A 14,271-nucleotide genomic window follows, 5' to 3' on the forward strand; every position below is an offset into this window, starting at 1 on the left:
CCCGTTTTTTTTTAACAAAGCAGTGCTTCTTCTCCGAGCATCAACGAAAGCGTAAAGAAACAGAGGAGCTGCAAAAAAAAAAAATCTTTGCACTAAAATAGCATATACTATTGTTGTACTACCGGTACCAGGTTACAGCCTTACACGACGAGACACAAAAGGACGAGAAGTGTTACTGCTGCAAGCTTGCAATTGTACTTGCCTTATTATTGTTATTATTTTCAACGAGGTTTAATTTTGGCCCGATTGGTTAAGGACATTGATTTTTGAATTATATATGCATGTGGCTACTCATCAGTTCCAAGCATTAATCCCTTCGTAGGTAACAACTAGTAGCGATTTTTTTTAAAATGCCCTTGTCAGTTACTTTGGTTTTTTTTGCCCTCTCCGGTCCGGCCCCTCCAAGCATTTCCCTGTCAATCATCGACTGAAAAGCCTTTCTTTTGCTCCTCGCTCACAATGCAAACTTCGATCGTTTTGAATTTTTTTTTTCCTAAATACTTTTTTTGGCATCTATTTTATTTATTCTTTGTTGGCCTCCATCCAATACGGTCCACCCAAACTGTCGGTGGTGGCATCGCAGGGCATCTCCGCATCTTCATGTCCTCACTCATCTCCCGCTACCTCAACGCCTCCTTTTTGTTTCTTTGGCTGGCTTTCTTTTAGCCTGTTGCTTATCATGGCTGTGGCCATGATGATGGAATAGCGGCGACGCTTGTGGCATCACCCACGGTCCGACCCCTTTAATCACCCTCTTGAGTCCACGCCTAATCATCATCCATCTGTATTACGTGGTGATGTGATTATATTCTCTTCCAGTACATGCACACTGGATTGGATGCTGGGTAGGGTTTCTACATTTCGTGACACAATGGTTTAATGCACTGTTCCACGATCAGGTTTGCGAACAGGCTATATCAATGCTGGATTAACCTTCTTTTCCTTTTGTAAATACAAACAGCAGGCGTTATTAGAAAAGAAAGAGAGCAACGCATGCATGGGAAGATCCTGAGAAAAGCAGAGATAATTTAGAAAAGGAAAAGAAAACAAATCAAAAAAACTATGCATGCAGTAGTAGCCATCGCTGTCGCGCTTGATGGCTGATGAGTTACCTACCGTACGTCCATTGTCTTCTCCGGCGCCAATCGATCCGATGATCGATGTCAAGCTAATTAGCATCCGGCAATCAAATTTCTCCCCGGGTTTTGACGCGTGCGTGACCGAAACCTGGCACGCAAGGTGACCGGACGCGTCGTAGGCACACGGCCGCCGTCTGGACACGGTACACATGGCGCCGCGGCGGGAGAGGAAGAGGACCTGCCGGCGACCGTCGTCCGTCGCTGGCGGCACGTACGAGTACGTGGGGAGCCGCGCTGTGCGGCGAGACGCCGACGGCGCGTGCGTGATTAGCGAGAGAGCTTGGAGCCAGCCAGCGCGGCGTGTGCGTTTGCCAGGCCGTGATGGCGCCATCCCTCCTGCTGCCGTGCTGACAGGCTCGGGTTGGCTAGAGCCTGGCGTTGGGCCCGGCAAGGATCTCGCTTTCCCTGTCCTCGTCGGACCTCGAGATTCGTGCTTGGTGCCCTGGTTGCTTTTACGCCGGTGATTATTTTTTTTTTGTTCTTTGTTGAAAAAGATAGTTTGGGTGTGATTGAGAGGTTTGTCGTGAGGACGACCTAGATAAATATTCCACCTGTCAGATCTCCTTTTCTTATGTATATGTAAAAAATATTTTTTAGAGAAGAAAAACAGCATAGTACTACCAGTTGGATTTATTCCTGTGGGCGAGCAGAGGCAGAGCTGAGCAGGGGAATAAGCAGATGGATTGGGCGTCAAGAAATTTCCCCTTACCTGTCAGAACGACACTAGCAGTCTTGCTTTTATGTTAGGATTCTCTCAGAGGGAATAAGTACTGTCCCACAGGCATTATTTTTTTTGTTGATCAGCTAACTGCACGTAGTAGTGGACTAGTGGTAGATCAGAGTAAAGATGTCTAATAGCCTTCCCCTGCTCCCCAAAATGCCACTGGAGGCACAGCCGTTCGGTCTTACCATCTTTCTTACACCCTCCTCCACTTATCACTTGTGTTAACCGACTGCTCCTCCATCAGCTAGTGCGCGCGGCAGGTGAGGGAGAGGTCACGTAGTTGACTGGAGTCTGGAGGTGGTAGCATGCGCGATGGATCGCGAGGTTGACGTACAGGAAACGCGCTTGCAAGTTGGCGGAATCTAGCCAGCTGAAATCGGGCGGTAGACATTCATTCTAATTCTACGAGAGCAGAGCAGCATGTGCGCAACTACGCATATGGGCATTGACAAATTTGGCATTCCAATTAAGCTTAGCATGCGGAGATCCACCCGCCCCGCCAATCTTGACCTGACCGCCCAGGCCCAGGCCCAGCCCCGCCCGGCCCGGCCCCCCGAATCAAAAGGTATCACGTTCGAACAAGAAACAATCTCTGAATCGGCATGGGAATCTCGCATCGGCGCGCGACGGCATATGCAGAGCCTAGCGTCACTCATTCATTAACACCGGCGTTTGGTGGAAGCTGATGATGGATCATATTCATTGGCATGCAAATGCGCAATGGTAGGGAGGGAGGCATTTCCGGCCGGCGGCGTTGTCCCTGTCCCGTCCGCATCGGGGGAGCGGCGCACGACGCGGCAACCCCTCACATGCCTCCCGGCCCCGGCCGGTAGTAGAATAGCATAGTCCCTGCTCTTTTTTCATTTCGCTGTGTCGGCCTGGCCACGCGCCCCGGCCGGCCGCGGCGGCCCTGCCACCACTGCCCTTGTTGCTCTGTGCTCCGTGAATGAAATGAAACCTAGTATAATAGCAGGAATATTTAATTTCCAGTAAGACTAATCCCAATGGGAAGGTTGTTTCCAAGACAGCCACGTAAGTATGAATGAAATGAAATGGTGTTTGAAACTACCCTCCCCAATACATAATTTCATAGTGTGGTTTCATGGATCAAAATCGTATTTAATTTCATGACTCAGAGAGAATTGGTATTCATGTACAGTTAGTTTCATCTAGATGAAACTGGTTCCCTCTCTCTCTTCTTTAATTTCATGCCATGTTATAAAAAATCCAATGATGTGGCATACTAAGTGTTTGGTTCCTTGAGCTAAAGTTTAGTCCGTGTCACATCGAATATTCGGAGGCTAATTAGGAGGACTAAATATGAGTTAATTATAAAACTAATTATAAAGATGGAGGCTAAATGACAAGATGAATCTATTAAGCCCAATTAATCCATCATTAGCAAATGGTTACTGTAGCAGCACATTGTCAAATCATGGACTAATTAGGTTTAATAAATTCGTCTCGCTGTTTAGCCTCCATCTGTACAATAAGTTTTGTAAATAGTCTATATTTAATACTTCTAATTAGTATCTAAACATTCGTGACGGGACTAAGGGGGCGTTTGGATGTCAGGGGCTAAACTTTAGCCCTGTCACATCACACGTTCAGATGCTAATTAGGAGGACTAAATATGAGCTAATTAAAAAACCAATAGCAGAACCCATAGGCTAAATCGCGAGACGAATCTATTAAGCCTAATTAATCCATCATTAGCGAATGGTTACTGTAGCACCACATTGTCAAATCATGGACTAATTAGGCTTAATAGATTCGTCTCGCGATTTAGCCTAGGGGTTGTGCAATTAGTTTTGTAATTAGACTATGTTTAATACTCCTAATTAGTGTCCAAACATCCGATGTGACAGGGGCTAAAATTTAGCCCCTCCCTGCCAAACACCCCCCTAAACTTCAGTAAACTTTTAGTCCGTTTGAACCAAACGGCTCGTAAGAGCCTCACGAAACTCCCTGTTGAGAGTAGAGTCAGCTCATCGATTAGTTTATTTCACAGCAAAGTAATTGGGATTCGGCGCCAGTGGCTTGACAGCGCGGCCAGCCGGCCGGCGACCACGTAACGTGCCGGTCCGACCTGGCGTTGCTGTGCCGCGCAAGTAACCTCTCCACTGCTCATCCCGACTAGCTGCAGGGGTGGGTCCCCGGTCCAGCGTGCGGGACAGATTGACCGCTGCTGCGGAATTGGAGGAGAAGCAGAGGCGGAAGCCGCGTAGGGGATGGCATGGCATGACGTCGCGCGTTGGCCGTGCAGTGCATGCGCATGTGGCTCAGTGGCTCGCTTCCTGGCTTGGCTGGCGCGCGGACGCGGTGACGCCCGCTTTCTGTCGGAGGGTCCCGGCCCCGCAGCTAGGTGCAGGACGCGCTACGTGCCAGCCAGCCGGGATCCCTACTCGGCTACTCGTCCACCAGCTGGACCTCGCCGGGCGCCGCAAAAACGCCCCCGTTTTTCTTATTCCCCGCGGCGCTCGCAACGCAATCATTTCGGTTCGCCCGAAAAGGTGATCATGGAACGAGAACCACGAGCTCGCTCGCTCCTTCCAGGCGCGCGCCGGCTCTGCGCAGTGCGCACTGCACCGACGGGAGCCGGTGGTCGGTGCCACCGCCACCGTCTCCACGCTCCTGCTCCCCTACTCGCACGTAGTACTCCCCGTCACGTACGCACGGCCCTTCATTCGGCTCCGCACACACACGTGACGATTTTCGGCATTTTATCAAGTACTAATAGCTACTATTGAAGCTAACCCGGTCGAGCGTGGTTTTGCATCACGTAATGCCACATGCACCATTCTGATGGCTCAGTTGCTCAGCATGGACGGGGACGGGTCGATCATACATCGTTGGAGAGCATTATGCATGCATGAATGACGAGTGCCGCAACCGATCACATCATCGTCGCCGGTTGCTTCGACGGCAGCACGGCGTACGGACGCGCGCACGTGCGGTACGGCGAGCTGTTGATCTCTCGAGCGCGTCCCGGGCTCCCGGCCGGCGTCGAGGATGAGCAAGAGGAGGAGACGAGAGAGGAAGCAACCAATGCAATGCACTGCACGCGCGCGCGTACACTTGGTGCTGGTATTAATGGCGGGGTTTACGTGCCGGCGTTTGCAGTTGGACGATGGATCATGGACGAACCGAAACGGCCGCAACTGTTGAGGAGACTACTGATCGGTTGTGATTAAATTAGGAGGGTGCAGTACGTACTCGTTGATCGATCTCACCTCCCGCTAATTAACTACCACTCTACTCCTGTTAGGCGTGCGTGAGAGGTTGCGAGGAACTTAATGATGGCTCCTCCGATCCACGTCAGCAGCAGCAGGTGCCGCAGTTGCAGAGGCTCGCAGGATGGACGGGTGGCTCACGGGGGCCGGCCGGAGATCGGGCGAGATCGACGCGCACGTACGTCGCCGTCGAACCAACTGGCTCGACCCGGCTCGCTGGTCGAGTGGGCGACGGCCATGCACGCACACGCGCACAGGGGGTGTGGCCGTGGACGCCTCATGTTTCACCTCGCCCCCCCCCCGTTAGTTCAGGGAGCGCCATCACCACGCTCCTCCGCTCGATTATACGTCACGGGCGTCACGCACGGCACGCAGCAGCATATCCGTCCAAAAGGCATCGTACCCCCAAGGCCCCAAGGGGTTCTCCCATTCCGCAGCCCGTCGGTTTCGCCGCGGCGGGCAGTTAAGCAGTTACCACCTGAGTCGTCACCGTAGCCGTAGATGGCGGCTCGTTAGTCGTCGTGGTCATGTGTATTGGTAGCAGAGTGTGGCTCACTGTTGTTACTCATTCATCAGTCGGGGCGTGGGCGTGATGATGAATGAGATCGAGGAATTCTAGGCAACGTAACGGTACGTGCGCCCCCTCCATCCCCGATGACACCCTGTATACACGTACGCATACGGGGCATTGGTCCCCGGCTCCCGGACCCCAGCGGTGACGTTTTTTTTTGACCCGGGGCAGGGGCAGAGCTACCTGCACGAACGTTGCAATCCACGCGCGCGAGCGGGCGGAGCAGGGAATTCTGGGATACCCGGGGGACCATGTCGCGAGACGTACGTGGCGTAGTAGTATCCCCGTGACCCAATTGGTAACCGCAAGGGAACAAAGCCGGGGGGCGTGAACGCGACGACGCCCGGCCCCCCCGAAATACCCTGCTGCCTCTGCCGCGCTCTGTGACCGGAGTTACTCCTGTCCGAAGCCAAGAATACGCAGAGACCGAGAGCCAGCCATGGAGGCAGGGGCGTGCTGGAGCCTGGAGGGCAGGAGGAAGAGCCCAAAATGCCAAGGAACTTTCCGTGGAATTAAACCCGCTGCGGCCTCCGGATCCGGACGTGCACGGCAGCGGCTTCGGGCTCATAAACCCCCGGCCGTGCACGTCCGCTTGCTTGCAATCAATCGCGCGCGCTGTGATCGATGCCTGCGCCGCGTTCTAGCGAGGCGGCCGAGGTCAGAAAAGGGTCCCTGTACCCAGCTCATCATGGGAGAGGGAGCCATGGTGGCGGTGCGTGTGTACGAGCTCGATCATCAGTACGCGCACTGCTCCCTCATGTTCCATTGAAGAAGCATCGGGGCATCGGCCACCCCTCATCTTCACGGGCTTGGGAGCCACAGCCAGGGGGAAAAAGGCGAACGCAAGGAATCTTCCAATCAGGAGGCGCGAGGACGTTAGCTAGCTACCTCGCCTCGCGGTTCTTGACAGCGCCAACGACCGAGGGAGCCTCGCGAAAAAGGGAACATGCATATATGTATATACAACATATTTACTAAATATATAACAAACAAACTAATCATTACCGTCGGTCGCTTTATTCTATTCCCCCCTCCCTCTCCCCCGGCCCTGATTAGCAGGTTAATTATGCGGCCCGATGGGGACGGAAAGGAAATAAATCACCAAGCATATCTTGGCGACGATCGATTGTATGGAAACAAATCATCAGCCCGGTATTGTTTATGCGGCTGGATCACATGGGGGTTAACACGGGGAATATTAGCGGAAGGAAGCAGCCTGGTTGGTAGGTGCCCCCCCATATGGGCCTCTCATGGCGCCTCCTCTCTCTCTCTCTCTCTCTCTCTCTCTGTGCAAGAGCGGCTTAGCTTGCAAATGCCTGCCTGCCACCTACAAATACGCGCACAGCTCACCTTCTCTCTCGGACACCGTCACACACACTGAGACAGACACGGACAGGCAGTTCCCTTCCCTCCTGATTACCCTGGTTCTCATATAGTAAATCCCATTCCCAGCTCTCTCCCCCCTGTCATTCTCACACACGTAGTGACAGGGTTGAGTGAGTACACATACACACACGTACAGTGTGTGTGTGAGAGGAAGAGAGGGACGTGTACAGACGCGTACAAAAATACAGAGGGGGGCTTAGCTAGCCTTTCTCTTGCCTCGCAAGCCCGCCCGACCGACACTCGGCTCGTGAATTCCCCTTGCCCGGCCCATATTTTCTATATATCCCCCACGTACTTTACCTGGCCTCCCACACCCCGCGCCACCTTGGCTTCCTTCCTTCTCCCCCTCTAGAGAAGCGGAGAGCTCCTCTCTCCCCTTCCCTCCACCACCACCATCCCCAGAGGCCAGAGCACAGAGCTAGCACGCAGAGGTCGCTTGCTCGCTTCCCATTCTTGGTTCCCTCTTTCCTTCCCCGGCCGGTCTCTTCTCTCTTGCCTCGAGAGAGAAGAGCCACCACCACCAAGGAGGAGGAGGAGGAGGAGGAGCAGGCGGCGGGCATTATGGCGCCCGGCGGCGGAGACGGCCGGCGGAACAACGGCGAGCAGGCGAACGGTAACAACAGGCACGGGTGCGTGTGCGGGTTCCCCGTGTGCGCGTGCGCGGGCGCGGCGGCGGTGGCCTCCGCGGCGTCGTCCGCCGACATGGACCGCGTGGTGGCGGTGGCCGCCACCGAGGGCCAGATCGGCGCTGTCAACGACGAGAGCTGGGTGGCCGTCGACCTCAGCGACGACCTCTCCGGCGATGGCGGCGACGACGGCGTCGCCATCGAGGACCGCCCCGTCTTCCGCACCGAGAAGATCAAGGGCGTCCTCCTCCACCCATACAGGTACGGGAAACGGAACCTCCTCTCCCTCGCCTCCTTCCTCAGTCATGTCCTGACCTCCAGTGAAATTCCAAACACTTTGCTCTGTTGCTCCGAGCAGAGCTCCCGTAGCCAATCCACCACCAAGCTCACGGCTGCATTGAGCGCCAGGGAGAATCTTATTCGCCACCAGAAAACTCCTTCCACTGTCAGACAGCCAGCCTCCCAATCTGGTCGGCGTTTAAACAAGTCCTCCTAGATTGCAGTAAATTAATAACCAGAGTAGTAATTTAAAAACCGAACCCGGTGAATAATTTTTTTTTTCAACCTCAACCCCGCCCCAGACACGGGACATCAGACAAGTGCACGTTACAGTTCGGCAGGGGTGGCGCGGGGTACGGCGCACCCCGGGTGGCTCACCTCATCTGGGTTGCTGGGCCCACCGGGGTCGCCGCGTCCCCCCCCGTTGGCTGTCGGCACCCGCGTCGCCGCGCGAGTGGCCGCTGCCGTGTGGGGCCACCACCACCCGTTGGGGGTGGGAGTTTAATTCGTTAGTTGCCTGGGGGCGACTGGCAGGTGGGCCCCAGCACTGGCGGCTCATAAATTTTTACCCGCTTTGGAGTGGGCAAGGAAAGCTACCACCCGTTGGGGGTGGATGGCTGGGCCTGTCTGACTGGCTCGGGTTCTTACCCACACTGGGAATCCGAGGTGGGTGGTGAAATCAATGAGCTGAGGCTAGCTGAGGAGAGACACCAGGCATGGCTTGCATGTGAGTCCAAGCGAGCATCATTAAAAGCCTCCAAATTCCGGTAAAGACTAGTACTAGTACAAGCACCCTGATTAGTGACAAAGTTTTTGGGTAATAATCACAAAGCGCCTCCCACTCAACTCCCCCGTTTGCTTGCCCCTTTTCGAGCTGTGAGGAGAGAGGTGAAAAGTGTTGGTGACAACAATAGTCTCGGGGGGGAGGATGTCTGTGGAAAAACAGAAAGGGTGAGATGGTGGTGGTGTTGGGGGGTGTTCCAGTTGTATCCTCTGCCTATGCCCGGATGGGATTCTTCTAGATGGCGTGGGCTGCATCTAATCTAATCGAGTGGTAGTACTACTACTAGCTTTGATGAGGTTTGGGCATCCAGGGAGGAAAAGGACCGGCACATCTCGAAAGCACGGAGCTTTAGAGGGAGAAGGGAAAAGGATGTGTTTTTAGAAAGAGGAGGTGCTTGCTCCACATAGTTTCGGCATGCTGACAGCTCGTAGAGATAAATAAAGAGGGGGAAAAAATGGCACATTTAGTAGGCATTTACAACTCAACACCGTAGCAGTCGGTACCGGATGCAAGTGTAGGTGTAGGTAGGATTGCTTCCTTCCAAGTCCACCCTGTACAGCAGCAGCCTTGTACACACACCCTCACATGGTACTGGGATACCGTAGGAGCAGTGGTATGGGGTACCGGAAATTATTCCAGGTGGACCTGGAAGAAGGCAATAATTGCATCGTAGGTGGAGCCAGGCAGCCCCCGAGTGCGAACAAAAGAAATTTGTTCTTTCCACAAGGGAAAAAAAGAAAAGAAGAGTAAAAGCCAGGGGGATGAAGAAAAAAAATCCGTTATTCCTAGGGGCAAGGCAAGGCAAGCAAATCTATGCTGCTTTGCGCCATTGGCCCCCGGATCGTGGGGCCACAACATGGATGCTTTGCCTGCCTGGCTGGCAGCTGGCGCTTTCACGCCGCGGGGACCACCTCCCCTCGTGGGGCCCCTGCATGTCGGTGCTGTGTGCTCGTGCCAGCTCACGCGCATTGACTGCCACCCGCGCCGCGCCAGCGCTTCCACTTCCACCCCCCCCCTTCGCTGTCACATGATTGGGCCGGGCCTTTTTTCCCCGCCGCGCCACGCATATGTTCCGTTCCGGCCGGGGGGCTCCTCACCACCGCGGCCGCCGCGAAGTGAACCAACATGAGAACATGACGCATGTTCCCGCCCACAATTATTGCACGACCCCGGCATCATCGTGCGTGCTCCCAAACAAATCACCACTCACTCACACCTTTAACTAATCAGCATGATTAGCAACAAGCAGGTCAAAATATTTTAGTAATTTTATTAATCCGTCAATGATTGCAGTAAAATTCATCAAATTTGTAACTGAAATGAACTTATTCTGAAAATTACTCTACTAACAAACTGTGGATTTTTGGAACTACTACTGCAGGGTGCTCATCTTCGTGCGCCTGATCGCGTTCACGCTGTTCGTGATCTGGCGTATCTCGCACCGGAACCCGGACGCGCAGTGGCTGTGGGTGACGTCCATCGCCGGCGAGTTCTGGTTCGGCTTCTCCTGGCTCCTCGACCAGCTGCCCAAGCTGAACCCGATCAACCGCGTCCCCGACCTCGCGGTGCTCCGCCAGCGGTTCGACCGGGCGGACGGCACCTCCCGCCTTCCCGGGCTCGACATCTTCGTCACCACCGCCGACCCCTTCAAGGAGCCCATACTCAGCACGGCCAACTCCATCCTCTCCATCCTGGCCGCCGACTACCCGGTCGAGAAGAACACCTGCTACCTCTCCGACGACTCCGGGATGTTGCTCACCTACGAGGCCATGGTGGAGGCCGCCAAGTTCGCCACCGTGTGGGTGCCCTTCTGCCGGAAGCACGGGATCGAGCCGCGCGGGCCCGAGAGCTACTTCGAGCTCAAGTCGCACCCGTACATGGGGAGGTCGCAGGAGGACTTCGTCAACGACCGCCGCCGCGTCCGCAAGGAGTACGACGAGTTCAAGGCAAGGATCAACGGCCTCGAGCACGACATCAAGCAGAGGTCCGACGCGTATAACGCCGCCAGGGGGCTCAAGGACGGCGAGCCCCGCGCCACGTGGATGGCCGACGGGAACCAGTGGGAGGGAACCTGGGTTGAGCCGTCGGAGAACCACCGCAAGGGCGACCACACCGGCATCGTCCTGGTCAGTACATACCCATTCTTTCTTCTTCTTCTTCTTCTTCGTCTTGTTCATCACTGTTAAGTTACTCATCACACTCTACCAGATTATTGTTAATTATCTAGTAGAACAACTAGATTAGATTAGATTAGATTCTTGCATTGCATGGGTCGAATCAGATGGAATGTGGAGGAGATCGTCGGTTAGTAGATGGGGGGTGTTTTTCGGAGGGATGGGATCATGGATTTGACGGAAATGGACGCGGGTGATGGTCAAGGGCTCAACCACCGCTCGCGCACTAATTCGGCAGCGCCATTGAGTGGCCATGCGAGACAGGGCCATCCAGCTAAGCCCCATTGAATCAATGGAGAGGCTGCCCCTAGTGTGGCGAGGTGGTTGGGGTGGTCCTTTCCCTCCCCCCGACAGCGCCACAGCATCGCCTTTCTTCGGTCGCCCTCAATCATTGATTCCTGGCATTCATTAGTAAACTACCCTGCCCACCTGTAGCGATTAACTTAATCACCACTTGACACTTTTAACACTTTTTACCATGGCAAAGTTACTACTGCTTCATTTACCCTTTTGTATTCACCCTCATCAAGTAGTTACCACTGTAGTACTACAATTACCTGCTGTAACTTAGCACTGTAATAACTTGTAGCAGTAAGTAACAGTAAATAGTAAAAGCTGTGCTAGCTGATTGCTGACGTCCATGGATGATCGATGATGCAGGTGCTGGTGAACCACCCGAGCCACGGCCGCCAGTTCGGCCCGCCGGCGAGCGCCGACAACCCGCTGGACTTCAGCATGGTGGACGTCCGCCTCCCCATGCTGGTGTACGTGTCCCGTGAGAAGCGCCCGGGCTTCAACCACGAGAAGAAGGCCGGCGCCATGAACGCGCTCACCCGCTGCTCCGCCGTGCTCACCAACTCGCCCTTCATCCTCAACCTCGACTGCGACCACTACATCAACAACTCCCAGGCGCTGCGCGCCGGGATCTGCTTCATGCTCGGCCGCGACAGCGACACCGTCGCCTTCGTCCAGTTCCCGCAGCGGTTCGAGGGCGTGGACCCCACGGACCTGTACGCCAACCACAACCGCATCTTCTTCGACGGCACGCTCCGGGCGCTCGACGGCATGCAGGGGCCCATCTACGTCGGGACGGGTTGCCTCTTCCGCCGCGTCACGCTCTACGGCTTCGACCCGCCGAGGATCAACGTCGGCGGCCAGTGCTTCCCGTCGCTGGGAGGGATGTTCGCCAAGACCAAGTACGAGAAGCCGGGGCTCGAGATGAGCACCGCCAAGGGCGCCGCCACCGCCGTCGTCGCCAAGGGTAAGCACGGGTTCCTGCCCCTGCCCAAGAAGTCGTACGGCAAGTCGGAGGCGTTCGTGGACTCGATCCCGCGCGCGTCGCACCCGTCGCCGTTCGCCAACGCCACCGGCGACGCCGGCGTGCTGACCGACGAGGCGACCATCTCGGAGGCCGTGGCGGTGACGACGGCGGCGTACGAGAAGAAGACCGGGTGGGGCAGCAACATCGGGTGGGTGTACGGCACCGTGACGGAGGACGTGGTGACGGGGTACCGGATGCACATCAAGGGGTGGCGCTCCCGCTACTGCTCCATCTACCCGCACGCCTTCATCGGCACCGCCCCCATCAACCTCACGGAGCGCCTCTACCAGGTGCTCCGCTGGTCCACGGGGTCCCTCGAGATCTTCTTCTCCAAGAACAACCCGCTGTTCGGGAGCACGTTCCTGCACCCGCTCCAGCGCGTCGCCTACATCAACATCACCACCTACCCGTTCACGGCGCTGTTCCTCATCTTCTACACGACGGTGCCGGCGCTGTCGTTCGTCACGGGGCACTTCATCGTGCAGCGCCCCACCACCATGTTCTACGTGTACCTTGCCATCGTGCTGGGCACGCTGCTGATCCTGGCGGTCCTGGAGGTGAAGTGGGCGGGCGTCACCGTCTTCGAGTGGTTCCGGAACGGGCAGTTCTGGATGACGGCGAGCTGCTCCGCGTACCTCGCCGCCGTGTGCCAGGTGGTGGTGAAGGTGGTGTTCCGTCGGGACATCTCGTTCAAGCTGACGTCGAAGCAGCCGGCGGGCGACGAGAAGAAGGACCCCTACGCGGACCTGTACGTGGTGCGGTGGACGTGGCTGATGGTGATGCCCATCATCATCATCCTCGTCAACATCATCGGCTCCGCCGTGGCGTTCGCCAAGGTGCTCGACGGCGAGTGGACGCACTGGCTCAAGGTCGCCGGCGGCGTCTTCTTCAACTTCTGGGTGCTGTTCCACCTCTACCCGTTCGCCAAGGGCATCCTCGGGAAGCACGGCAAGACCCCGGTCGTGGTGCTGGTGTGGTGGGCGTTCACCTTCGTCATCACCGCCGTGCTCTACATCAACATCCCACACATCCACGGACCCGGCGGTAAGCACGGGCACGGCGGCGCGCTGGGGAAGCACGCCCACGGACACCACGCCGGCAGCAAGTTCGGTTACTCGGAGGTCTACGGCTGGCCGTGATGGATCGATCGAAGCACATATACCACATCCGATTGGGTGATCAACCGACTACGACCGTGAAGAGAAGAGTACGTTCCGTTCTGTTATATTCCATTCCATTTCTACCTGCTGCTGGTGAAGACTACTACAAACAAGAGATCGACGACGTACGCGCCACCACAATTTGATTTTTCTTTTTTGCCCTTTCTTTTTTTTCTTTGGTTCTTTTTTTAGTTTTGTCCAGAAATTGAAAGATGGTGTTGATTTGATTTAGTTTTTTTTTAATTACCGTACCTGTGGTAATTAATCATGTACCTACTACTTATATACATTACGCGAAGAAGAAGAGGATGAAGGAAGGATCATCACTTGTAAGTGAGAGGATGAGCGGGTGGGGCCGGGGTGTGTCTTGTCTGTCTGTCTGTACTGTACATGCTACTGGAGTGGAGTCACACACAGAGAGGAGAGGAGAAGGGAGAGGGGTCCAGGGCCCGGCTTTGGGGTGGTATTCTTTTTTAGTATATGGAACACAATAAATTTAATTTCATTCTTGAAAAAAAAATGTGCATGCTGCTGTGTGTCCTGGACTCTACTGCCAATCTTGTAGTATACGTGTACTGCTACTACCTGTGTACTGTACTGTTCACTGTTTGTTAATTGATGATACCCTGCTGATTTAATCTGGTGGCTTAGCGACGAGCACGCATGATGATTAGTCAATGGTGAATGACCTAGCTAGGCAGCTAGCAGCAGGGGGTGGAGTGTTGCTGGTGCCTCTTGTCTCTCGCCTTGTCCATTGTCAACTGGGGAATCTCTTGTGTCCTTCGCCATGGCGCCGTGGGTTTTGACCCTTGGGCCATGCGATGCGTGGTAGCAGAGGAGACGACTATTGTGTGTTGAGAGCTCGATCGAGCAT

General features: G+C 55.1%; 1 protein-coding gene across 1 annotated transcript; it reads left to right on the top strand.

Annotated features, from left to right (window-relative positions):
- Positions 1–7,064: 7,064 nt before the first annotated feature.
- On the top strand, positions 7,065–14,035 carry LOC101754241 (probable mixed-linked glucan synthase 6). The gene is made up of 3 exons (XM_004972717.4): positions 7,065–7,940; positions 10,124–10,868; positions 11,577–14,035. The coding sequence occupies exons 1-3, from the start codon at positions 7,615–7,617 to the stop codon at positions 13,374–13,376; spliced, it is 2,871 nt and encodes a 956-aa protein (XP_004972774.1). The 5' UTR covers positions 7,065–7,614; the 3' UTR covers positions 13,377–14,035.
- Positions 14,036–14,271: the final 236 nt, after the last annotated feature.

This window comes from Setaria italica, chromosome VI (assembly GCF_000263155.2).
Source record: "Setaria italica strain Yugu1 chromosome VI, Setaria_italica_v2.0, whole genome shotgun sequence".
Lineage (NCBI taxonomy): Eukaryota > Viridiplantae > Streptophyta > Magnoliopsida > Poales > Poaceae > Setaria > Setaria italica.

What these genes read in the sequence shown, in the direction of transcription:
- LOC101754241 (XM_004972717.4), top strand. Translation starts at nt 7,615, where the DNA reads ATGGCGCCCGGCGGCGGAGACGGCCGGCGGAACAACGGCGAGCAGGCG. An exon ending in GTCCTCCTCCACCCATACAG is followed by an intron (nt 7,941 to 10,123) that starts GTACGGGAAACG and finishes CTACTACTGCAG; the next exon opens with GGTGCTCATCTTCGTGCGCC. An exon ending in ACCACACCGGCATCGTCCTG is followed by an intron (nt 10,869 to 11,576) that starts GTCAGTACATAC and finishes TCGATGATGCAG; the next exon opens with GTGCTGGTGAACCACCCGAG.